The sequence below is a fragment of the Pithys albifrons genome, chromosome 3, assembly GCF_047495875.1.
Source record: "Pithys albifrons albifrons isolate INPA30051 chromosome 3, PitAlb_v1, whole genome shotgun sequence".
NCBI lineage: Eukaryota > Metazoa > Chordata > Aves > Passeriformes > Thamnophilidae > Pithys > Pithys albifrons.
Window position 1 is genome coordinate 80,883,589 of NC_092460.1, and position 27,545 is coordinate 80,911,133.

At 36.1% G+C, this 27,545-nt stretch overlaps 1 protein-coding gene across 1 annotated transcript in view; it reads right to left on the reverse strand.

Annotated features, from left to right (window-relative positions):
• Positions 1–2,926: 2,926 nt before the first annotated feature.
• Positions 2,927–27,545, reverse strand: part of GRM8 (glutamate metabotropic receptor 8) — a 340,790-nt gene continuing 316,171 nt past the window's right edge. Inside the window, exons 10-11 of the mRNA XM_071550012.1 lie at positions 8,483–8,729; positions 2,927–3,422 (exon numbers count right to left, since the gene is read on the reverse strand). Of these exons, the coding sequence (XP_071406113.1) occupies positions 3,373–3,422; positions 8,483–8,729 (297 nt within the window). The 3' untranslated portion in view covers positions 2,927–3,372. The remainder of the gene's footprint in view (positions 3,423–8,482; positions 8,730–27,545) is intronic.

Below are 27,545 nucleotides of genomic sequence, written 5' to 3' on the forward strand. Positions count from 1 at the left end.
TTCAGATCTCATTGCATCTATCCTGCAGTTACAAAACAACATTAAGGACTCATTTGTGATGTCAATATAACAAAGTTGTGTGCCCTGATGGAGTTGCTTCAGCATAATCCCACAAAAATGGTCAGTAATAGCAATTGAATAGCCTGCTTCTCCAAGACTGGAACTAAAGTCTCAGTTTGTACAATAGAGAGATTTTTAAATTTTACATGGAAAAAAGTTACTGTGCCTACACAAAAGGTTAGTTATTAAACTTCAAGATCCCAGCTTCTAAATGTCTGTGAAATCTGGGTGACCATTCTGTGCAATTGCATGAACTGCACATAACTACACTATTGAAGTGAAACCTGTAGACCAGTGCTGCTCTGTAATTCATGGTGTGTGCTCATTTATCTGATTAGTTATGTTAATACCAGTGGTACTTATAGCCTTAATATACTCCATGTTTCTGACAGAATTATATAGAAAATGCATACAAATTTGCACTCCATATCTAACGTACTGTTCAACCAAAGCAAGTGTATATTGGTCTTGGTAAATCTGTTCAGCATAATACTTCTTTTGGACTACTGTGAAACTGAAAGATATTTATATATCATATATCTTTATGTGTATTTAAAATACATTTATGTGTATGTCAAATATGCTTTCAAGACAATTCCCATGTACTACTTTTTAAAGTGCATATTGTTCTGCTTATATTATTATGTATAAGTATTTCAAAATATTTAAAACATTTTTTATTCTGGATTGAAAATTAAACTTTTCAAAGGTTTCTTGAAAAGAAACTGTGTCAAAATGTTGCTTTTCAGATTGATACCTAAGGATGTTTTGATTTTTGATTTTCATTTTTATAGATTTTAGAAGTACTTTTAATTGTAGTAAAATGTAGATTTAGTGTGCTAATATTTCTAACTGCTTGAGGTCAATGTTTAAACATGCCAACCTCTGCCACATATCAGTAGCTCAAATTCTTTTAGCTGTTTAGACTCTCCTCAAGGTAAAAGCTGAAGAATATCAGAAAGGCCTGCACAATGAGTCATAACTTGAGCCAGTAACCTTGGGTCTAAGAACCCTAGAAAACCTCCAAGCCCTATGTGTGCTGAAGAAGAAGAAAATGATGATGAGAGACCCCTAACTCAAATCCTGAGGAGGTGTGACCAGGAGCAGGATGGGGCTTGACCAAGAAATGTGTGAACTGGGGATTGGGCAGACAATATTATAAACCCCATAGAAATCAGGGTTTGGCGTGCATCAGTATATATTCCTGTGGGCTCTAGGCCTGATATTAATGGACTTTCCCTTTTTATCTTATCCCACAGTAACTTGGTTCAGAGTTCTGCTTTGCTGAGGTCTCTCACAGCATCAGATAAAACAGATTCTCTTTATTTCTCTTTTAGGAAGTTCATCCTAGACATGAAAGTCTGTCTTGTTTAACTATAGATCTAATCAATCCATTTTCACAAGAAAACTTCAGGTTTTTGAGATATTAGCTAACACATCAGAACTAAACCAGCTTTATTTATTTTAATTATTTTTTTTTGCAGGTCTCACTGTATTACCCGCATCACCTATATGCTCAAAAGTAAGCATATGCTAGTTTATAGGTTTGGCTTTGATGTGCTTGTGGCATAGTCAAAAAAGGAAATTTCACACAAAATATCACACATACAAACACCCAATACCCCACTATACCAAAGCAATCATCAGATAATACTTCAGACATTTAATTTCTGGGGTAGACTAAGTCTGTTTTATCAAAAATTCTGAAAATGGAAATTCACTGTCATGCAGTTGCTGAGTACGCTTGAATTTAAACATTGTAAAAGAAAGAGATTCAGTTTCAGATAATTCAACTTTCATTCATGTAATTTAGGACCCACCACAGCTCCCTTAAGATATGCTATAAAAAAAACAGCTGCTGTGAGGATAAAAGCACACGGAGCCACCCAGCTAAGTCAGGAGACATAACATTTAATAATCAGCTGAATGTGAAGACCCATCAACTTGAAGAATGGTAAGTACTGTATGGAGCAAAAAAGTATTAAAGAACATACAGGTATAGTACCAAAGTGGACAGTCCCTAGCTGTCTTTTTAAAATTCTTTGGAGCGGTTTATTAACAGATATTTATTATGAATTTCTGTTTCTCTTTGTATAATCATTTCAAATGTTCACACAATTATGGGAGTTAGAAGACATGAAGATTGGAGGTGGACATATGTTTCTTTGATTTCTAGGTGTTTGTAAGGCAATAGTACTTATATTCACTAGGCTGCTGTTTTCCAAATTCTCCATTGATTTCTCTTCTGTTATTTCAAAGTCACCTTTATTGAGATATGCATCTGCTACATTACCCTGTCAGAGACAGGATATTAGGCTGAAGAGACTTTCAGCTTAATCCAGTCTAGCTGTCATAAAGTCTTACAAACTGTAAGTTCCAGAAATGAAAAGCACCAAAATTATTAGTGGAGACTCAAAAATATAATACAACCATACAAAATAATTACTGTCAGGACTCCTTTACTTTACAAACATATAAAATGCACTTACTTTGAGGGTAAGAAGGGAGAAAAAAATCCTTCCATTGGAAAATATAGTCACAAAGCTTTGAACAAATAAATTCACACACTGCAGATTACACACACACACATGCAGGCAGGCATGCACGTACGTACACACATGGGTGCACACACACACACACACACACACACGCACACACACATGCTTAGAGTTTACACTTCATTCTTCTGATGCCATGATTATTACTTTATTTGTACACCCACCTTTACTGCACATTCTAAACAAACAATAGACAACAGTGTAAGGACTATTTTTATCCTTAAAACTGCAACAAAACAAGTCTCAACATTTGCAAAACATTCCTTTATTATTAGAAATAAATTATTTTGTATAAAAATTAGCATGCGTTGACCATTGCATTTATTTTAGCATAACCCAGGACTTATTTCAGTCAGCCGTCACAAGAAACAAACTCATTTTCTTTTACGAGTTGAACAATGTAGGACAGGAAAGGAAATTGTCACAATCACAAAAAAGTACTTACAAATATAACATCAGACATGATTTATTTCAATAGCATTTTTTTTCACAAGCTAACATTTGTTTTCCTTTTGTGATTTGCTTCCTTTTGGGAGTGAACAGTTCAGAAGCTTGACACTCTGTTATAAAACTGGACTTTTCCTTCCCCTGTCTCTTTTTGCCTTTTGCCTCTTGTTTAATTCTTGTTCTTTAGAAGACTGACTATTGATTTGAATGTAGTCTACTGTTATTTTCAAGACTGAATTCTGGTGGTGGTAAAGTCTGTGTTTGCAAGATCCAATGCTGGAGATCTTCACGTGAATTTCATCCCTGCTCAGTTTGCCTGATTGCTGTAACTGACATAAGTTGTCTTGGTAGAGGAGGCTGTAAATCAAAAAAACCAAAAACAAACAACAACAACAAAAAACAAAGTTCAGGATTTTTCGAATCAAGAAAGAAGGAAAAAACCTAAATATATTTAACATTTGAACTCAAACAGTGTCCTGCTATAACTCCAAACAATATGGTTCATGTTCATGGAATAAAGTAAGAATATTTAAGAATGTATATAAGTGGTGAGTGAATTGGATCTCAAATTCTGTGCTCTTGATGACAACTTACTTTGCCTATGACTTGGGACAGCAGAGGTCAACAGAGAGGAACAATGGTGAGTGGTTTCAGCATAACCACAATAGAACTTCAATGTCTGGTATTATTTTGGCTGAATTCTATATTGACCCTTTTTTTTCACTTTAGAGACTGGATTTCTCTTTATCTTCTACTGGTTAAAGATAACTTTGCAGCTAATGTTGATTTGTCTGCCTAGAAGAAGACTTATGCTCCTTGAAAGGTGTAAAGTCTAACCTCGGAAACATCTCCAAATTAGTGAAACTGAGGATCTAGTCCCTACATACTATATGGAGAGAATTACGGTCTCTTTATATTGATGGTCAGTCAATCCTGTCTTCTTTTGAGAAAAGCTGATACTCCTTGTTCAGAATGAGGCAATATGTTGAGAAAGTTAAACACGTTTACTACTGTAAAAATTAAAAACTGTGATTTTTTTTTTATGAAAGTTTATGTCAGGTTCTAGCCCTTAACATCTTACCACTTTTCTATAAAAATATTAAAAATATCCTATAAAAATATTATTCAAGTGATATCACTCAAAGTTAATATAACAGTGGGAGGAGGGAAGTGGTGACATCAGGTCTCATAGTTAGTTCTCTAATTTTATATCAGTTGGGTACATGGAAAATCAGACTGCGGGGAGACTGAGTCTCCTGTCTATAATAAGGCCTATGTTACACTGCATAAAGAGGAATTTGGCTTTCTAAATATGTTTTATATTCCATCTGGTACAGACATGTTCTGCTTATGATAGTGAAGACTGCAGCTGGCAAGAGGAAAATAATTTGATGGCAAAACAGTTGCCTCATCTACAAATTCAAAAATTCTATTCCCATACCTTCCTTCAATTTCTTTTCTTCTCTATGGACTCTGCTGAAAACTGCTGAGATAGATAGGAAAAGTATTCTTCATGCTAACTGCTAAATTCAGCCCAACAATCTCATGACTTGTGAAGAACAGACTACAGAAACTGAGAGATGACAGTTTCTCTCTTCTGCATCAAAGATTAAACAAAAAAAATCACTGAAATTGATGCAAAATAATAGCAGTTAGTATAAAGAACTAAGTTTTCTTTGGTTTTCTGATCAATTTGGTTCTAACACTTGATTTGTACAAAATCACTGTAATTCACATATCACTATAGCCTTTGTTCCCTAAGAATGTATGTATAAGAATGAATAATAAAAAGAAAGCTTCAAAATTTAATATTTCTTACTTTCATTTGCACAGGTAGCTCTAGTACTTTCTATCTGAAAAAGCTAGTTCATGAAAGGATTGCTTTTGGCACATGAGGCAAGTCTTTCACATAGTTGATGATAGTACTTGAGCACCAACAAGAAATAGGTTTATTTGCATGTATTGGGACACTAGAAGAAAATATACCCTCATTTACATTTTCCAGATCTTTCAGATGGGATATACTGCTCTCATCTGAACTCTTCCATGTTCCCACAGCTGGATTTCTGAGACGACCCTATTTTTCCTTTGGCCTGTTAAGTTTCTACTGAAAATAATGCAGGACTGCTGAAATAGCACCAAGTTTTTAAACCATAAAAGGATTTTGTTCCCATCTAAGAAATAACAAATAAATGCACATCTGCAAATTCTGCATACTTGGGAACAAAAGGACAAGGATCAGAGCTATTTTTTTTCCTTTCTCTGAAAATAGGCTCAGATACATGATCAGGTTAAGCTAGCTTACCACATTATCCCATATGAACTGAGTTCTGTGATAACTTTACATGTGCATGTTTTTAGCCCACAGCAATGTAATATAATCAGATTATTACATCTCAATAAGCCGAATTATGTGAGGGCATTTGCAAGAACCTCAAAATACAAAACCAGTGGTTACGAGATCTAAGCTTATATAGAGTAACTTTTTAAATTGCTGTAACTTTCTTGTATATCTGAGAATTAAATAGTTTTAACATAATTAATCCAGAACCGATCCAGAAAAAAAAATATTCTTTTGAGTTCTGAGTGTTGTTATTTTAAAAAATGACAGCACAGAAAGTTAGTGTAGATAGTAGTTTGAAATGTATTAAACCTAATTCATCTCCAAACAATGTTGTTTGGGTTTTTTTTACTTGATAAATATTGCACATCTTTATATTTCAGTGGAATAAGCCTAGAGTTAGTATTTGGAGATCTGAAAGTTTCAGCAGCTGGTGCCCTGCTCTTGAAGACTGTTAGCATTTCACACTAATAACATGAACAGTATTTGGCAAGCATAGATGGCCAGAAAGAGTAACAGACTTGGCTCAAAATATTTCTGGGAATGCACAGTCTTTTATATCTCCAGGTACTACTTTGCTGTTGGAAAAAGCCAGAAAGGAAAAGAATAAAATAAAAGAGGATCTGAAACAATTCAGAATGATTATTGTGATCTGACCCATATGCATTTAAAGTACTTGTCATTGCTATGCCTTCTGTAACTGCATGTGGATGGGTTTTTCATCCTATTTCCCAGAAACTATGTTTTTCACTGAATATGGATCTATTTCCAAAGAAAAAAAAAAAACAAAACAAAACCCAACCCAACCCAAACAAAAAACCAAAACACAACAACAAACAAAAACACCAAACAAACCAAACCAAAAACATAAAAAACCCAACAAAAATGCATGAATGTATTCCTATGGGCTAAAAGAGAATAAATGGTGTTACATGGAATGAGACAAACTAGATAGAATTGTCTCTGGATGGGAATAAAAAGGAATTGACTGTCTCACCCTATTTCTCACATAGTTATGGTGTTGCTATCACTACTAGTATTGGCTCAGGGTAAATGGTGGGAAACACAGACTGCCCACTTCTGGTATACTAGGAGTAGAAAAATATCTTGCAAACAGCCTCATATACTATCACTGAAAAGAAAGATCTACCTCACATGGAGTCAGTAAAAGAAATTTTGCTGTGTCGAAAAGTCGATACTACTGACCTAGTGAAAAGGACTTATATGACATCGTGCTCTAATAACTCACAGGAACCTCCAAAAGTTTTGGTAACTATTTCACAGAAGAGAGAAATCCATCTTAAGGCCTGGAGCTCAGTTACACAGGGAGTGCTCTCTAGAGTAAAAATGACTTGACTAAATTTTTGACTAGTCAGGATATACTCCTAGTGAGCTCTGAATTATATAGATCTGTTACTTTTAAAATCATGTTTAGAGCACAGTAAATAAGCATTACCCTGAATACATGCACTACTGGAGAAGCAGACTTGCTTCCAATAACAGCTGCTGCCAGGAATTATGCATAATCATAGTTTAAGGAATACTAGACAGAGCATATCTTAATTAGATACAGTAGATAAACATCAGATACCCAAGACTTTCTTATTAACACTCTTTCGTACCCTACTGTGAAACCCCTTCTTTGTCCTTTCCTCAGAAGTTTATCATTTTGCACACTCAGCAAACTTCAGCTCCCTTTTCCCTCTCAGTTTTCTTTTGGTGACTTCTGAAGATTTGCAAAAGTATTGAGTTCTAAATATACCTACAGTATTATTTGATCCACAAGGAATTTCTATGCCTTTCTTTTTTTGTCCTTTGCTATATGTGACAATCTGAACCTGTATAAGCCCATAGCTCGCTCTAGCAGTTTTATGCATTTTGAAAAGTCATGAGTTTTTCAAGTGAAATCGTTTGTACTCAGTATCCTCCATATATTAGAAACTATAGTATGGTAAAATTAAGGAATATTATATAACCTTCAATCTGGCAAATTCTGATTGAATTCAGTGAGGGTTTTCAATTTTCATAAATAAGTAAAATAATTTTTCTCCAAACCTGGCACTGCCTTGTCTTAATGGGCTCAACCAAAATAGTACTATTTAATCACCAGTCAACATTATCAAAAAGTAATAAAAATTAAAAATAAACTATGTCATGTCTAGCAAATTCACTGAAAATCTTAACTGTAACAGCTGCTGTCCATCCCATGTGATCTCTAACTGTTCAATAGAAAGTAATTCTTCATTGCTAAGCACTGGGTGTCAAATCAATGGCTCTGCTCACATTTGATTATTATTGTTATTATGAAGTTCAGTTTATAAGATGTTATGTCATGTGGTAGAATGGAAGCTATAAGCTCTGTCTTCTTCTAGTCCACAGAAACTTAAAGGTGTAGCAATATTCAAGAACTTTCCAGGCATAGGAAAGAATTGTTTCCCATTGCAAACCTGTGACATATCAGAACATGTAATGATTAAGCTTTATATGAATAATGACCACTTTGTACCAAGATGAGTAAAACCACAACAAAAACCTGTATGGGAAGTATTATTCTCAGAAGTGTTAGTCATGAGTTGTGATAAATGAACAAGTTGACAAATATTAAGTGGAAGGGTAAAAAGCATTATTTTCACTTCCGTGTCTATCTGCAAAATAAAACCAATGTTAACTGTTTTCATTATATTTTTTTCAATAGCCTCTGAGTTTTGAATATACAATGGTGACCATAAATACACCTCATAAACTGTCAGGACATACCACAACTGGCACAGCAATGCACAACACATCAAATTAGCACTAGCTAAATCAAATTATTTTTAAAAGATGTGACTTTTCAAAATCTGCTTGTGCTTTTTTTATTTCTTTACTAACCTCCTGTGAAAATCAATTTCCCTTAAACAACTGTAGACATTCCTGCATTCAACAGTACATGAATTCTGACACATCTCTGGATTCATGCAGAACAAGCAACAAAAATAATAAAGTTTATTATTAAAAGAAAGTGCATTCTTGTAAACGTACATCTATTGTGATGTGCTGCCACTTTTGACCATTGGAAAGTCTACAGATGACTTACTGTTGGTTTCAAGACTTTCACACAGTTCAGTCTTGACCTCGCCATTTGGTCGGTCATTTCCTTTTTGGGTCAGTTTGCTTTGCATCGTAGCAGCTGTCACTACAGCCTTGAAGCTCCGCTTCCGTTTTTGAACATTCTGCTCTGGATGAAAAATGATAATATAAACCTTGGGCATGTAGAGCATACCCAGAGACACAGAAGCACTTAAACTCATGGAGATAGTAAGTGTTGTTGTCTGGATGTACATCTGGGAAAGGAAAGAAACAACATAAAAATCATTGTTATATTGATTTAGTATAAGGAAAAAAGTAATTATCTTAAAAGTAGTAGGTGGAAAGGAAACATATATTAGAAGGACTCAGCTTTCATTGTTTTTAATTATAGCCAAGTATAGCTGTTTCATGTTGATTTCATAACCTTAAGAGTAGGTGATAGAAACAACATAATACTCTTGAAACTTCGTTTTCATAAAAGTAACCATTATGCTGTAGCAAACACATTTTTAGAAAATTAACAATATATCTGGACAAGAAAAGAGAAATGACAATAGGGTTAGCTTTGTGTCACCTACTTTAAAGATAGAAGTTTTTACACCAATATGCCATGTGGTGGTTCAACAGTGTGTGCAGTATGGCTCAACTGATAGCAGCATAATGCAGAATCTAACAAAATCTTTGATATAGACTTTTTGAGTTTCAAACTGGGAAAAAATATCAATTGCTTCATGCTTGAATATTCTTGAGTTTATTTGGGTTTTGTAAATTTTGTTTGTTTTTTACACCCTACTTTTGAATTCTAACTATGATGCTCTGTTGGTGCACAATAAACTTCTTAATATGTCACAGTTCTAAGAAATCAAAAAATTGAGGAACCATAAAATGACATCACAGAGGATCTCTGTTCCCTATAGATACAAAGGAAAAATCTAGCATTTCTGAGTGATTCTGTCTATTATTATCAACTATAAAAAACAGGTAACTCCAGTCTTCCATGATACCATAAAAGAAGATGACAATGATAACTCCATTAGAACAACAGAGAGAAGTATGTATTTGAAGAAATATTCAGCTAGTATATTATAAATACTAACTGGACTTATGCTATACATTTATTTTTTTCATAGGAAATTATGGGGTTTTTTAGCCATATTATGAAAAAAAACAATTTTACTTTGCAGTTCTGTGCTAAGTAGGAAATCTCTCAGTAATCCGTGTTATACTGAGAAAGATACTGAAGCAAAACCTGCTCAGTGCCCTGGCAGATGATTCATTGACATTGTTGTCAGGCATTATTTTAAGCACTGGCCAATGCTATCACATTAACCTGGAGATAAGGTGGTAAGTCTGCCTGCAATGTCAGCTTCAGATCACCAGTTTTTATGAAGTGCCCTTGGGTGACTTGGCCCTTGCAGAAAAGTAGAGATATAATAAACTGTTGAGAAAACGCTATTATAGTTGAACATTTTTAATGTCTTTCAGGCTACAAAGTTTTTCCATTAGATACTTTCTCCTTTAGAGATCACAAAATAAACTGTGCTCTCTCACTTAAAGCAATGTTAGGTAAGAAAAAACATGGACTCTGAACCATCTTAGAAAGTAACTGAATACTTGTACAGAAAACTGCCAAATACTATCATAAAAGGAGGGATAGCCCAATCTACTCTTTAAGAAAAAACTATCAGTGCTTTCAAATCTGGAAGAATCATTCAAATTCTGTAGGAACCTGGCTTTCACCGATAGAACAAGACTGAAAAGACAATTGGGATTGGTTTTCTGTATTGCTGAGGAAAGTAATAGGAGCAAAACTTTCCTTCATTTCAATAATATCTCAAGACAATACTTGAGCAATTAATTACAATACAGTCTTTTCTCACACCAGTGAAATAGTTTCATTCCTTTCAATCTCCAAAATGACAGTAGTGTGCCTGAAAGCAGAGCTTGAGCTATATTGTACATGAACATTCCCAATGAAAACCTTACATGGTCATATAATTTAGCAAGTTTTTTCAGACTTCTGTGAAAGGGTCTCTGTGCAGATGTTTAGTCATATGCAGACAGCACCAACATGTCCATTTCCCTCTGAACCAAACTGGCTGACCTCTGATTATACTGGCATAGCAGTGGCTTTTGGGGTTAAGTATTGCATTAAGTGGTGTCTAAAACCAGAAGTATTTTGGTTCCTAAAGATACATATATTTCCTAATGGGATTTTCACAGCTGAAATCAGTGGAAGTAATACCTTTTAAAAACTGTATTGTGTATGAAAATTTCATTAAACATAAAAAATTCTTTATCTTTTAAATTCGTTATGGCAGTTAAGTGGCTAGCTAAGCCTCATTCATGGATTCTGTAACAAAAACTCTCCTTTAAATATGTATTTTTAAAATTCCTTATTAATTATCCAAGCTATAAGTCTTGTCTTCTGTCATGGTTCAGTATGAGTGAGATGACAAAAAGGATAAAGAACCTTAGAATGTTATATGTGAAATACATACATTATTTAATAGTCATATTAACAACAAATTTATACCTTATAGTAGATCTCAGAGATCTTTTTTGCAATAAGAGGTCCCACAGTGCTAATATGCAATTTTAGTCACTGCAATATAAAAAAGATACTAAGCTGTTAAAAAGGGTCCAAAGGAGAGCAATGAAGATGGTGAAGGGCCTTGAAGGGAAGGCATATGAGGAGCAGCTGATGGCACTTGGTCTGTTCAGCTGGAGAAATGGAGACTGAGGGGAGATCTCATTGTCAGTACAACTTCCTCATGAGGGGAAGAGGAGGAGCAGGCACTGATCTCTTCTCTGTGGAGACCAGTGACAGGACGCAAGGAAATGGCCTGAAGTTGTGTTAGGGAGGGTTTTGGTAGAATATTAGAAAGAGTTTCTTCACCCAGACCGTGGTTGGGTACTGGAACAAGCTCCCCAGGGAAGTGGTCACAGCACCAAGCCTGATAAAGTTCAAGAAGTGTTTGGATGACACTCTCAGGAACATGGTGTGACTCTTGGAGACGGGCCTGTGCAGGGTAAGGCTTGGACTTAGTGAACCTTGTGGGTTCCTTCCAACTCAGCATATTCTGTAATTCCGTGAAAAGAGGTTTCTCTTAGTATGTCAGTGTCTCTTAAAGATTTACATTCAACCAAGCTTCAGAAGTGAAATGACTTTAATATAATTATACATGTACCGAATAATAAGAGCTCATGGATTTCAACACACTTAGTGCAGATATTTTCCATGAGATATGCCATTACATCCAATCTATTTTCTGTGGATTTAATTGATGACCAGCACAACAGCCTGTTTTAAAAAATCCAAATCACACTTAGCTTCATGTTGTCAATTACATTTCTTCTTCAGTGCTGGTTATTTCTAATGACTTCTATGTTTTTGAACCAGTCACTATAGTTATTAAAACATTTAAACTATAGTGAACTGGGAATTTTCTGACAGGACAGTTTACAAATAGTGAACATAGTCTTTAGAGGGCTTCAGTTTTAGGGATCCTGTTTTTCATGGATCATCCTTACTGCTTTAATGAAGCCAGTGAGAAAGGGCTTCAAGAAACTTGCTAGGCTTTGAGAGGAAGGGTTTCAACACAAGTACAGATTATGTGGTGTGTACAACTGACTGACTTCATATGCTAATGAATGGCATACTCAGCTGGAGACAGATTGACTGAGTTGTCAATGACAGCCTGTCTGATTTCTTTTGCTACCGTAATCATAGAATGGTTTTGGTTGGAAGTGACCATTAAAGGTCATCTAGTTTAGTGCCTCTGCAGTGAGCAAGGACATCTTCAACCACATCAGGTTGCTTAGGGCCTCATCCAACCTGACCTTGAATGCTTCCAGGCATGGAGCATCTACTACCTTTCGTGGTAAACTGTTCCTGTTCCTCACCACCTTTGTCATAAAAAGAATTCCTTAAATCTAGTCTGAATTGACGCTCTTTTAGTTTAAAACCATTGACCCTTGTCCTGTCGCAACAAGCCCTGCTTCTTTTGTAAGTGATTATTTGCAGGATGAGAGTCTGTTTTTAGGACAGTAACATCTCCTGCATTTAATCCTTCTGTCGTTGGAATCCTCATTCTTGCAGCCAAATGAAACGCAAGTCTAGCAAACAGAATACCTACCACACACTTAGTTTGACTTTTGTCTGACTCTAACCTTGTTTTATCCCTGACAAGAGGACAATGATTTTTAAGGTTGTGCATTCTGGGTATTTTATTATTCTGGGAACATAACTATCTGTAACTTTTACAGAATTAGCTGCTCTAAAAATCAAGGAGTAACAAAAGTAGTTCAGTTTAATAAGATATGAGGTCTGAATAATTTTTCATGTGTCTCACAGTGGTAGCTCACTCAAAGTTACAAGAGAATAAAGGTCCCTCTCTCACAATGATTCATAGTTACACAGAAATGAATTTCAGCATTTCTTTCACTAAATTCCCTTCTGAACTACAAACTTTTTGTCCAATAATGCCTTTCACAGTTGTAAAAAAGACTGCTATATCTATTCTCCTTGTTCTTGACAGTCAGAAGGTGTAAGTCAGAAAACTAAAATCATGGTAGCAGAGGGGAAAAAAACCCCTTTATATTATGGGGAAAACTCGACACCTAAATTCTTTCCTGTCTCCATTCCCCACCCCAATCCCACTCAAATACTTGATCTGCGGATACTACAAATGACCTGGACTCTTTCCTCAGCAGAAAGATCCCACATGCTTGGTAGTAGAGACTCTGATTTCCTCAGCAGCTAAAATAGAAAATGCGTGTGTGCCTGTTTAGGTATTTTCTATCGTCTACCATTGATTCTATGACTATGTATTGTATTCTTTGTACTTTGAAACTTAAAAACTTACAAAGGAAACATTGGGCACAGAAAGATGCTATTTTATTAAAACAGATACTGTCATGAGTTGTCCAATTTGACAGCACTTGAAACTGAATTGCCCCCTTGGTAACCTGAAAAAGTTCTGTTTATCAAAGCAGATGTGTGCACCAAATTGTCCCAGTGGAGGTAGCTGTATGACTACCTCTCAGCCAGGCTTCACTGCTGTATCCCATCAGTTTGGGGCTTGCTGAGGCAGAATTTGTGGCAAAGCAACCCCTGCACTAGAGGAAAAGAAAAATAGTGGTAATGTTACAACTGTATCCAGATTGCTTCCTTGGTTTGAGTCCTCTCCTATTTTCACACATAAGATTATGTTCAGATTCTCTCCAGAATTGCTGAATTTCTCATACTATTTATTTTTCTTTTCCACTTAGTTTTAGTATGTCAAATAGAGGATACCTCTCACCTGGTGTCTTCCCTAATCTGGTTTTAATAGAATATTCTGGAAAGGTGGGAGATATGGCTATTGTGATGTCTTGAGTAAATTTTAAATTTGCACCACTTTGGTGCAAGCACTCCAACTGCCATTAGTTTAACACTGATGAACAAATCCAGCAGTTAGTGAAGTGTTAAACCAGAGGGAACTCTTGGCACATCTCAAGCTATAAGTGTCCATAGTGTAAAGTCAACTCAGCTGCTTGCAGTCCAAAGAGAAATGGATGTTTAAAAAGACACAGCTGGTCTAATGACTCTTTTTGGCTAATTCTATACAATTTTTCTCTTTAGATACATCTTTCTCCACAGGCTAGAGCAATAGCCTCGGTATCAAACACCGGAGTCTGAACAACCCTGCTGAGACAGATATACACAAACAGGCACTCCTGGACACGTTCCACACTGCTAGTAACAGAGCAGAAGATTGAATTATGACTTAATTTTTCCTTTATACTTGTTACCAATATTTTTATGTCTCTTATGTGAATCTTCTCAGCTTCTTCAGCCAGTTTGATATTATAAAGCCAGAACTGCAGCAAGCTTCATTTCCCAATAGCTTTTTTGCTTTCACTCTCAGCTGTTAGAAGCCTTTATCAGATCATTTATATCCAGGAAATAAGTAATACATCATACAATAAAGATACATGTCATCCATCTACAGGCATCCTTCAGATTAGGTAAGGCAGCAAAATGGTCTCTCTCCATGGTGGAGAAAACATGAGTCCTTTTATTCTCAGGAAAACACTGAAAGCATTCATAGCCATCCTCCTTGTGCTGTCGAATGTAGAGGCCTTAGAAAAAAAGACAGTCACTTTCTTCTTTCAAAGTAATCACATACCAAACACTGCAATTGCTTTTGTGTGTTGCTGCTTGATAAAGAGTTGACTTGCTGACAAAAATTATGTTTCACAGTTGCATTCACAAATCAGAAGGAAATTCCATGCAATGGATTCCACACCAAAAATCAGCACAAAAAAGACTTTCTACTGGCAAATTTATTTGAAGTACATTTGAAACCAGGAGAATATAAACAGGGAGGTAACAATGCTGGCAAGGTGCCAATAACTAATCGAAGGATTCATGCTTCTCTGCAGAACCCCATAAGCTTACATCTACAGGTTTTTATTGTTTTCAATGCAAAACATATTTTTCTATCTGAACCCATCAGAAGAAATTTTTTTTTAAAGAAAAACCATTACAAGTACAAGTGAGTCATTGTTTTGTTCATGTAACAAGATTATTTTCCAGACATAAAATAAACTTGACGGAATGAGTCTTCTTCAAACATTTGTTCAGTTAGAAAACATGGGAAGCTACTTAACAGTTATATCTTTTAACATTTTAAAAACATTCCTTACCAAACTACAAATTAAAATGAGGCTTTGAGAGAAAAAGCCAAAATCTTCTCACAAATGTGAAAGTACAACATTCTTTAGATTATTATCTCAAGCAGTAAATGTAGACTATAACTCTGCACATAGCAGGAAAAAAAATCTCTGAGAAAACAGTCTTTATTTTTATTTGTAAATTTCTGCTGTTTTCAGAAACTTATAAATGAAAGGAAACATCTAATACCTGATTTCAAATTAAATGTGTACCAGCTTTAAAAAGTATGAACATTCATTAGAGCCTGGATGTGAGAGGGGCTATAAAAGCTTGCAGTCTCAGTGGAATATATATACTGGAATTTCAGAAACTGAATTATAGTAACTATGTCACTGTTCAGATTTTCCACTTAAGTCTAATTTTGACCTTAGTTGAAATATTTATAAGTATTCCCTTTCTACCCATAAGTTATTTTATGCAAAGAAAGGAATGGTTTTACTAAGTCTTTTTTAGCTTTGTATTTATTATTTTAAGGTAAATACATACAGAGAACTGTGTTGTGAACTGGTCATTAGAAATGGTGTTTTCCACAACTGCACATTGCAAAGTTTGCATTGAGTAGTTTTCCTTCCAAAGTGTCATTTGACCACATGCCAAAAACTAACCTGAGTTCACCAAACATTTCCCAGTGACTTCTCAATACCTCTCTGATTTTACCACAAAGGTAGGTAGGACAGCTGTATCCCAAACAAAATAGCTCTTGTAACTCAAATAATGAGAATTTGAAGACATTCACTTCACAGACCTCTGCTAGTGTGTTGCCATTTGTGAAGTACTACTCCTTGGACTAGTAATGTCCAACTCTATGTATTTCTTCATTTCACTTCCCAACAAGACAAGATTCCATTGTCACACAGAGATTGTCAGCATACCATTTTAATACATTAAATAAAAAGAGGAATAGTTCATCTCTAGTGTTGGGGAACAACTAATATACGTATAATACTCTACTGCTGTGTTTATACAGTAAAAAAATGAAACAGTGCTATCAGATAGTCCTGGGCATTAGAACTTTACTGCCTGCAGTGTTAAGCTGTTAGAGCTGTCCCAGCATGACATGGGCCTGGATCAACTCACAGTTTTTCAAACCATTCCCAGGAGTTTGCCCACAGTCTGGGACAATACCCACTCTTTCATCTTGAATATACCCACACTGTACTTGTTGAGCATTTAAGAAATCTTAATATTATAAATCTAGCAAGACTATGACAACCATCTTCATGGTCTGTGAATATTCTTGCCAAGGTAGGGTTACCATTTTAGGCAGAGCCTAAGAGAACAATACAGGAGACACCCATGCAGGCAGGCCAGGGACTAACGGACTGAGACAAGACCTGCAGCGAAGGCTTTAAGGGCTCTGCTGGATGAAAAGCTGGTCATGAGCTGGTAATGTGTGTTTGCATCTCAAAAAGCCAGATGCATTCTAGGCTGTAAAAAAAGTGTGGCCAGCAGGTCAAATGAGGTGATTCTCACCCTCTCCTTCAGCCTTGTGAGATGCCACCTGGAGTATTGCATCAATCTCTGGGGTCCCTAAGATAAGAAAGGCATGAACCTACTGGAATGAGTATAGAGGAGGGCCATGAAAATGGTCAGAGTGCTGGAGCACCTCTATTATGGTGACAGACTGGACAAGGCAAGGCAAGGCTCTGAGGACATCTTATTGTGGCCTTTCAACATATAAAGGGGGGTTATAAGGGAGGCAGAGAAGAGACTTTTTACCAACATTTGTAGTGACAGGACAAGGGGCAAGTGTTTAATCCTGAAAGAGGATATATTTAGAATGAACATAAGGAAGAAATCTTTTACAATGAGGGTGAGTCACTGGAACAGGTTGCCCAGAGAAATTGTGGCTGTGTCATGCCTGTAAGTGTTCCAGGACAGGCTGTATAGGCTGTTATCAACCTGATCCAATGGAAGGTGTCCCTGCCCATGGCAAGGGGGGGGAACAAGAAGATTTTTAAAGGTGCCTTCCAACCCAAACATTTCTATGACTCTATGATTCATAATAACATGGTACTTTCTCAACATGGCAGACAATAATGCCAATGGAAATTTCTTTTGGCAAATGTCACCTCTTACCATGAAATTCTAAAAAAAAAATAATTTTTGCCTATTTCAATTCTTTGGGTTATAGATCACACTACCATATTGCTTACATATACTACAGACCAGAATTTATTGCAGTTTTGTGGTTTTTAAAGTCCTTGAGAATCGACCTTACTATAATAGAGCCACAGTAGCCAGTAATTGACCAAAGACCAAGCTCTACTATGTCTGTTGTAATGTGTATGTCTGTCCGGATATTCGGGAGTACTGAGCTCCAAAAGCTCAAGTAGAAATTGAGTACACAAATTTTTTAAAGCTAAGCTAAGCCATCTCCAAGTATGAATTAAAAAAAAGTCAATAAACATACTGGGAAAAGCCTGCTGCATGGAAAAACTGAGGAAGGAGATTACTTAAAGTAATTCTCATTTATATATTAATTGAATCTTCAACATAACATAGAAGTAGGATTTTATGGTATATTGTGTGACACTTAAGATCTTATTGACAAAATGCCAAGCAAAGAATTTATTGTTTATCTAATTATTATCTTAACAGTCTACTCAAAACCATAGCAAATCTTATTATTAATCCAGTTATAATTATACCAGCTTTTCAGATTATTTAATTATTACAGGAAAATCTATTAATAATGTAGCTAAATATGAATACACATAAACTTTTGAGAATTAATCCCTGTTCTGCAGCAATTCATACCCTCTCCCTGCTCCTCTGGTTCCTAGAGGCACACAGATTCAGCCCCCCATAAGACAAACGGGATTTCACGGAATACTCTGAGTTGGAAGGGAACTGCAAGGATCATGAAGTCCAGCTTTTATGTGAATGGCCCATACACAATCTTGGGGTTATTAGCACCGTGCTCTAACCAACTGAGCTAATAGAAGGAAAAGTTATTTTGTCAGTAAGTTACTCCATCCCCCTTAGTCTTGGATCTGGCTGAGGTTATATTTATACAGTTTCTAACACTATGTGTTATTTTCTCTTTTTAAAAAATGAGTTCTCATCTACAATCAGTCTGTTTATTGCTTGCCACTAAGTCCCAGTTACTTTGTTACTGAGTGGTTTCACAGGTTTGTTAGATCTTTAGCAAGCTAAGCTGAAACAAGTTAGGCAGCAGTCTCCCAACAGCTGGGCAACTGTTATCACAACCAAGACAAATTCAGGATATAAGCCAAACTATATTCCAAATGCCCACACTGATAGGTCAATACAAAGTCTGTAAACTTTTCCTAGTAACAAAAAAATACCCCAATATTTACTGAGTGACAGTTAGGTGCTCCGCAAAACCTTATTTCCAATTTTATTTGATAAAGAATATTCTTTTCTTATAAGATTTCTGAAGAGCCTTCAAATCACTTTCATATTACTTTCAAATACATAGAAAATTAAAACTCTCTTTCATCAAATGCATTCTGATTTGCACAACTTAGATCTATCCATATAGATAAGATGCTGCACAATTTAGAGAATAATTTTTTTTGCACTTATGTGCATTTTTGGCAGAATTTAATTTATATAAGTTGTTTACTATTAATTCAGTCTTCAGCTATTTACTGATGCAGATTGTATTTACTTTAAGGCTAAATCAACAAGCAAATGTGGCAGGTGGACAACTATTTAAAATAAATTAATGTAGATTCGAACACTGTAATCCATTTGAAAATATGGGAGGTGCATTTTAGAACACTTAAAACTCAGAGACCCAGTTGGCAACCCCAAAATTGTTGCTTTCATATGCATAATTATCTAGTGATGAAAAAGAGAAAGAGAGAAAACTGCCTTATTGTAAACTAAGGAAAGATGTTACCAGGAAAAAGAAAAAAACCTATGTCCTGAATGTAATTCATACCCCCAAACTAAAATAAAACTAAATGTTTTTCTATAACACAGAGAGACCACTTGACTAACACATTCTTGTAACTGGAATATATTGCTGAGTAGAAAGCCATATTTTCTTGTCCAGCTTTGAAATACACAGACTATTGCAATCCTGTCTTTTTAAATTCCCAATACTGCCTGAAGATCTAGTTCCTATATTCATAAAACATAAAAAAGGTTAACCTTAATTCCTGGGTTTTTTTTTTATGCTACCAACTGCATTTTAGTTTTGGGGTTTTTTTCTGAAGTCTCTTAAATATGTATTATACCTGAGCTAAAGAGGTAACTGTGCTCTAGAAATACTGTAAAACAACCTCTAACTCAGTAATAATTAACTTGCTACTAGGTTTAGTTTTAAAATGTGTTTATTTATTTAGTGCACATAGCTTAAGGGTCAGAGTTTAAGTACCTGATAGAGACAAATATTAAGTGAAGTACACATGTTCAGAAGATAATTTTATTTAGCATCTTCAAGCAGGGTATAATTAAGTTACTCTGTCATACAAAATGATGGAGGCTTAAATAAGTAACAGCTGGTTACCCCAATGGCTGTTCAACTGCAGAACAGCCTTTGGCAGGAAAAGCTGTGCAAACACAATCAATACATTATGCTAATGAGAACAGTGTAATGAGCAAGGAAGCGGCTAAAGTGGAATGACAAAAACAAAAACAAACACTCAAACATGTCCCTGCAGCCCTTAGCAAGCATGTCAATTGCAATTTGTGAACAGAAATCTTACAATGGCTGTACTCAAGTACTAGTCTTTTCTAAAACTGTTTGCTGTGTCCATTCCTTATGTCAGAATAAATTCAGTGGCAGCCAGATTAATCCACTGATTCCTTAGTTTCAATTAATTTATGCTGAACTACTCCAAGTGATCAAAACTTCGAAACCAATGAAAGTATTTTTTCATTAATTTTTTCTCTGGTATTTTAACAAAAATAAATTGACTAAACTGCAGAAGTAGTGGCCAAACTTAGACTTAAAAATCTGAACATAATAAAATTATTTCCTCCCTTTTGTTACTAATCTCTAAAGGTCTCAGTTACATGTTTACTTGCCTTGATGTCCCTCTGATATTTTTGTTCTGTAATTCATTGTGACATTGCTCCAGTACAGATTATCTGTTAGATTCATTCCCTGAAGAAGACCATTGTGAATTTCCTACCCCACTTGGGAGCAGGAAGAAACACTTACTAACTTGAATGGAATTTTAGAAGCAGGCACCAGGTTCCCAGCTTCATTGGAAAGAGTATGTTGCATACTAAAGACAATGCATTCTGTTCTGCGACTAGCCTACAGCCCTTTGAAAGTCCACTGCAAAAAATTTTCAAAATAGGAGTTTGCAAGTTAAGTCTTTTCAAAATACATTTGAAAGAGCCTATGTTGCATGATAAACATGACATGTTCTGTGCTGCTCTGATAAGCTTTAAATTTCTTCTTTGTCAACCTGGAGGATTCTCAAGACTCTCACTGAAACGTGCAGTATGAACTTAGAGAACCACCTCTGTGATATCTCAGTAGGGGATTCCAGAAGAGTAACAAAGGAGAGAAGTGATGACACACACACCTGCTCCCTTACCCCCTCCACACTCCACTCAAGCAAACTATCCTCCCACCATTCACTTTATTTCGCTATTTCGGTGTTCGAGGTGAATTGAATCTGCCACTTTTTTCCCTTTTTTTTTTTTAATTTAACTGCAGTGTTCTCTGGTGAGGTTTCAATTAATTTATCCTGGATAATAATACAGTGAATACAGTTTAGTCCTTCCACAATTCGTATATGTTATTATTGACAATTATTTGTGCATTTGGACCCTTACCAGCTACAATGTCAATTACCTATTACAATGTATAATACTGCATCTCTACTAGATTCAGGATTAAAATATCTTCTCTAATGTCAGTATCCAACATTTACTTTCCCTCTGTCATTCCTAACTGTCAAGAATTTTAATCCTAAAATAAAACCTAACATTTTTACTTTTCTGGGAGCAATGCCAGGAGATAGGAACTTATATGTATAAGGTATGCAGCAGTAGATATGTACAAATTCAAATAGATTCAGAGCTGATTTTTGTATGCCTTGGTTGTAGGGGAAATACAAGTGACCCAGACATTTATGTTACTCTCCCAAAAGCAGTTACTCATACAAGGTGAATCTGGCACACTGGGATGTTTGCGCATCCATCTGCTCTTGCTATGGTAACACTCTACAGAGAAGACAAGTCAGAGCATTTTCCTTTAGAGATCTGGGATTCTTCCTATATAGTCAATATAATCATCTGCAAGACCAGGAGAGATTTGTTGTCAGCCTGAAGAGATATTTTCTACAAGGATAGAACAGGCCTAGATTCAAGTAGAATATGAAGTATAGCTACCAAGAGATTTCAGTTGCCTGCTGTTCAACTTCAAATTCTAAACTTAAGAATATCTTGGCCTCAACCATGACAAGTTCATGTAAAATCATCTCTTAATTTTTAACAGCTGCAGTACTCTTTGATCTACTATATTATACAATGGTGTCAGCATTACTCGTGAGAGAAATGGTTCATCCCTCATGTGAGATTTCTACCAGATTAAGAACTGTTTTTTTCTCAATCTGCAAATCCAGAAAAAGCATACAAAAATCCAAATCAGTTCAACTGAATAAGTTGACTGCATTCTTTCCAAAAAGGCTTTGTTTCTTTTATGAGGACAGTTAGTTCAGTGTGGAAGAGACCTCGAGTCCCTAGTCCCACATTTTCCTCAAAGCAGGGTCAGCTGTGCAGTCAGACCTGGTGATGCGGGTCTTTATCCAGTTAGGTCTTTCAAACCACCAAGGATGAAGAGAGACTGTACAGCTTCTCTGGGCAACCTGTTGAACTTGACTGCCTTCAGAGGGAAAAATATTTCCCCTTTTATCCAGTCTAAATTACTTTTGTTTCAATTTATGCCCATAGTTTCCTGCTCTCCTACAACCCCCACTGTGAAGACCCTGGCTCCATTCTCTGTGTCCACCATGTAGACACTGGGGGCTGCTGCTCTGTCTGTCCAAAGCTGTCTCTGCTCCAAGCTGAATGAGCTCAGCTTCATCAGTTTCTCCTCAGTAAGCAAGTGCTCCAGCCACCAACCATGGGGGTCTTGTGCTGAACCTGCTCCAGTCTGTTGAGGTATGTCTTGTACTGGAAGGTCAGTATTTCCAATGTCACCTAATGAAAGCTAGGTAGAAAGGGATAATCCTTTCCCTCAATCTATCTATCTGTTTCTGTTAATAGAGCCCAGGAGGCTGATGGCCCCGTAGGAGACCATGGCTCTATTAAATATTGCTCAGTTTTATGTCTGTGAGTCTTCCGTGGCCTTTTCTACAGAGTTTCTCCCCAGCCAGTCAGTTTTCACTCTTTATCATTGCAAGGGCTCTACCTTTCCAGGTGCCAAATTCTGCATTTCATATCGTTAAATTGTATATGGTTCCTATTAGCTCCTTCCACCATCCTGCCTAGGTGTCTCTGTATGACAGCCCTTCTCTTTAGCAAATCAACAATTACACCCCAATTTGATACCATCTACTTTTTGGTCATTGGTAAAGATGTTAAATGGGACCAGTCCCAGAGAAGACTTCCTGTTGTCTCCAAGTAGAGTATTACATAGATCCATGATCTATTTGGCTGTACACCCACTGAGACTATAACATCCTAAACTTAGGAACCAAAATATTGCAGGACATAGTGTCCAAAGTCTTGCTAAAATCAAGGTAAGTGACATTCTCAGCTCTCCCCTCATCTACAAACCCAGATCTCTCAGTGAAGAAAGCAATTAGGTTGGTCAGGAATGTTGACTGTTTCCAGTAATTTACTTCTCCTTCATATGCACACAAACGTCTTCCAAGAGGGCTTGCTACATGATTTTCCCAGGGACCAAAGTAAGACATACTGGCCTGCATATATCTAAATTTTTTTAACTGTTAAAATTTTTCTTAGAATTGAATACTACGTCATTACTTATATGAAAATGGGGAAAGAAAAGATGTCATCATAAACTGTAAAATAATATTAGTTATAATTAAGAGGTATTACCTCACAAGTTCTATAGTAGTAGAAGTAACATGAAGTATTGCTGAATTATATGTACTAAAAGATTCAGTGGTGTTACTGAACTATCTGATGATTTTATTAATATTTTTCTTTCTTTGTCTCTGCAGTATATGCTTGACATTTTGACCTCCCTTGTTCTCTCTTTTTAAACAAATAAAGAAGTCCGAGACAGAGACTGTATTTTAACTTGCTGTAATTTGATTTAATGTCCTCCAATTTGCACATTATGGATATTTAAATAACATAAATAACAATTATATCAATAAAAACTTAGTATTCAAAGTGAGTTGATAAAGTATGGTGAAATATGTGTAAAATGTGTGGGATTGTCATCAGTTTGACTGATAATCTGCATTTTTAATGGTATATTTTACTTGACTACTTTACACAAATTCAGGGGTTCTAATCGTCAAGGCATTTTATAAATGTTACTTATTAATATAAATTACAGCCTTTTCTTCAGTAACATGTATCCAGTGCTCAAAGCCAATCCAGAATTCAACAGATTGCATCTTTTAAGATGTTACCAATGTTTTAAACAGAAAATCCCTTTGGTTTATATTCCCATATATCCAGATTGTTGTTGCACAGCTGCTGTAATGATTAAATAGGACATTCCATCTCTGGAGGAAAACCAACTCAATTAAGTGAAAGAACTAAAAGGTAGTTTTCCTACATCTTCCTTAAAACAAATTTTAAAAGGCACTCCTTTATTTTCTGCTTTTAAACTATAATCAATATCTGTCATTATTTAAAGAAATTATGAAGAACAGTTGCATGTCAAATGGAACATGACCACATAATTGGTAGCTAATAAATACTGATTTTCTGTTTAAAAAAAAAAGAAAGAAAAAAAAAGATAGATTTGTTAGTAAGGTTCCAATGCATCTAAATACAGGGAACAACAGTCCTTGTTCATTTAAACTAATGAGATAACCTATTTGCTTCACTTTTGGTGAACATGATTCAATGGGCTGGACTATAGCTAGATCACTCACTTTTCAATGCAAAATATAATGCTTGTCTAAACTAGATGCCTCTGCCACCAACCAGTCTGCTGGGGCTGTGTTGTCAAAGTCCCTCAGCGTATGCCAAGAAGAGGTGCTCTCCTGCCAGCACAGTTACATCACCTCACTGAATGACAGATGCAAACTAACATTAGCTTTCCTCTTTTGACATAACCACATATTGGGATTTTGCCAGTGTGACTGTGTTAGTCAGGTTTGGTATGTGAGTGTGGGTTGGTTTATTTTCTTTTCTGCTCTCCAGATTTGTTGGCAAATCTTTGTAGACGTGGTCTAAGAATGATACTATTAATGATCAAAATGACAACTGACAATGACTTCCCTCTATCAGGTATTTAACTTACTAAAATGTACTGGAAGATTAAAAAAGTGCCCTTAAGGACTTATGTTTGAGTGGAAACAAACAGTTCACTGGAAATGTTTCTTCTACCTGTTTGATCAGAAATTCCACAGCCTTTATGTAAAGATTTTCCTGTTAGACTATTCATAGATTTATTCTGCAGTGGAGGGATAATAAGGTGAAGTTCACACTACAGCTTGTTTCTCTCTTCTTTAGCTGTGAGTGTAGGAACTCCAGTTCTACATAAAAGTTGGCTGAAACAGAATGACAAGTTTTGATTTGTTTAATTTTTGCTTTTTAATTTGTGGTGGAAATAAGTAGGTCTGGTCCTATGTACCTAAGTGTTTTTTTTATAAACAGCTGCATATGCTGTCCATACTTCATTCTGTCCAACAGAACCTCACCAATCTCTGTGTTAGCCTAACAGATTTTACTGTATTTCCTTCTACCGTTCCCATAAACCTGGAGAACCAAGTAGTTGTTGCTGTTATTTCATCAGTGGTTAGTAAATCTGGCCTGTAACTCAGGCATCTACAATATTAATTTTCCAAAAGGAAGGGAATTGTTATTTCATGCTTTTGGAAATCAGCATGACTAGCAAACAAAGAATAAACATGGTGCAGTAAGATGTATGTTGTTATTTTATTCATTATTTAGCTTTATAACAGTATAAATAATCTGGCCTGGAGTAAGAAAAGTCCAGTCAAATTTAGTACACCATTGTTTTTATGCAGTAGCGGTTTGTGTAAATTGTATTTGTGACAGATTGTAATACTATGAGGCAATATTTTGAAGGGAAGTAACAGATGAGCCACGACAATTTCAACTAAAATATATAACTGGTGTAGCACAGCTAATAAACCCATCATACTCCATATATTGGGCTTCACTAAGCGGTAAAATAATATATAGTGCATGATAAAATATCTGTGAAAAGGAAAGCCCTGTTATTTACCAGCTAACCAAATCCTCTAATAGCTGAAAGTGATCCTGGACACCATCTCCTTGCTGAGCCTTTTAGAATAAACCCTTACCTCAGGACAGTTTGTTTCCCTGTGTCCTACCTTTGTAACATGTTTTTGCCTTTATCTCTGAAAGCATTTTTAGATTGTTATTATCTGACAGGTTGCCTACATCACTGACACAGTATCCTGCCTTCAGTGCTTTCCCTGATTGGATGACCTAATTTTTGCCAACAGGAGCACTGAATGAAATCATTATTAATGACCTGAGACTGTTCAGGTGAAGGCTAAGAGTACTTTAGAATGAGAGATATAATAAGAGACAGGAAATACAGGAACACTTAGAAGATTTAAAAATAATTTCCTGTCCTTCCCAACAGCCTCTCCCCCCAACCCTGCAACAACATTTTTGGGGGTTTTTGGCTGTAAATATGAACTCTGGAGTTTATATTAGCTGTCTTTCTGCCTTTCTGTCCTAGTTACAGCAGCTGGGACCAGTTTATCACTGTGTGGGTGTAACCAAAACACTCTCTATGTCATTTCTGAAGCACTGTTAATTATGGGTTGTTTGCAGCAGCTGCCCAGGGCACATGACACCTCAGGCTACTAGCTGGATGTCAGAGATCCCTGGGAGACAGGAGAGTGTTTGTTTTCACACCAATGTGTGATAACTCCCCCCCCCCAGGGAGGCATCAGCACCTTTACACCCATCCTGAGGGGTAATGTCTGCTAATGTGCGATTACGGACTGGCACAATAGACAGTTGCACAACTACTTTAATCATCAAAGATTCCAAAAATATCCCAAGACTCACAGAGTTAAATCACCCATTGCAAAACTCCTCGCCCTGGGGGAGGTATTGGACATTCCCACCTGAACCTAAGCATATATAATCTTGGGGTTTGGGGACTTCTGGTACCACTTTTTGGATCCAGAAGAGGAACAGAACCTCAACAGAACTGCGACTGTCACTCTCAACAAGACTGTGACCATCATCCTCACCAACAAGTTTTCCTTTCCTTTTACTTTGGACTCAAGGGACCACGTAGGGCTCAGCAAAGGGACTAACAAACACCATTCTGTTCGTGCCCAAGGGTGCTGTTGGTTGGTGTGGGTTAAAACTAGTTTTTCTCTGTATCATTGTATTTATTTTAATCTTTTTAGCAAATTGTAACTCTGACTTTTAATCTCGTATAAGTTGTGTTTCTCTCTCCCAGGTTTACCTTTAAACAAGTCCATTTTCAAAGGCAAAAAATAGAGTAACATTTAAATCAAAAACAATATTTAACAAATTTTGCAGACCCTTTCTCTTGACATTTTCTTACCAGTTAGTTGCTATTTCTGCTACCATTCTCAACCTTCCTTTGCCAGTGCTGATCACTCTAATGACTGGCAGCCCCTGGCTTTCACTCCACGGTTATTTCCAAGACATGATTAAAGGCTAAGCAAAAGTTTCCATCGGGCATTTGCCCTCAAGTGATGATCTCTTGCACCATACTATTGAGAATTGGGATGTTATACAATTGTTCTCTTCACAAGTAATTTTTCTGTTGCTCATACATACATAAGTCTTGTTTTTTTTATTTGATATTATGCTGTATATATTTTGCTTGACAAATACAAATACTTTGGATTATTCCACTTTTCTTATCCATATTACTCACTTCCATGAAAATACAAAATCTACAAAAAAGTGGGAAGGCCAAAGAGGGATTGAAAGCCCACTTAGTTTCTGAATATGCTTCAAGTCAAATGACAGCTTTTTGTAGATGTAACAGAAATGTAAAGAAGTAGGGAAAATGCTTACTGAATCACAAGTCAAATTACATAAACTGAACCATAAATATATTATTCCACTGTTTACCCAGTTATAAACCTGACACTTAACAAGAAATGTTTAGCCACATGAGGCAGGAAATTGAATATTCTCAGTTATCCACATTCACGGTCTGTCTCTTGCATTTGATTTGTGCCAGATTAGGAGAAGAGAGTGAGGGATGAGGCTA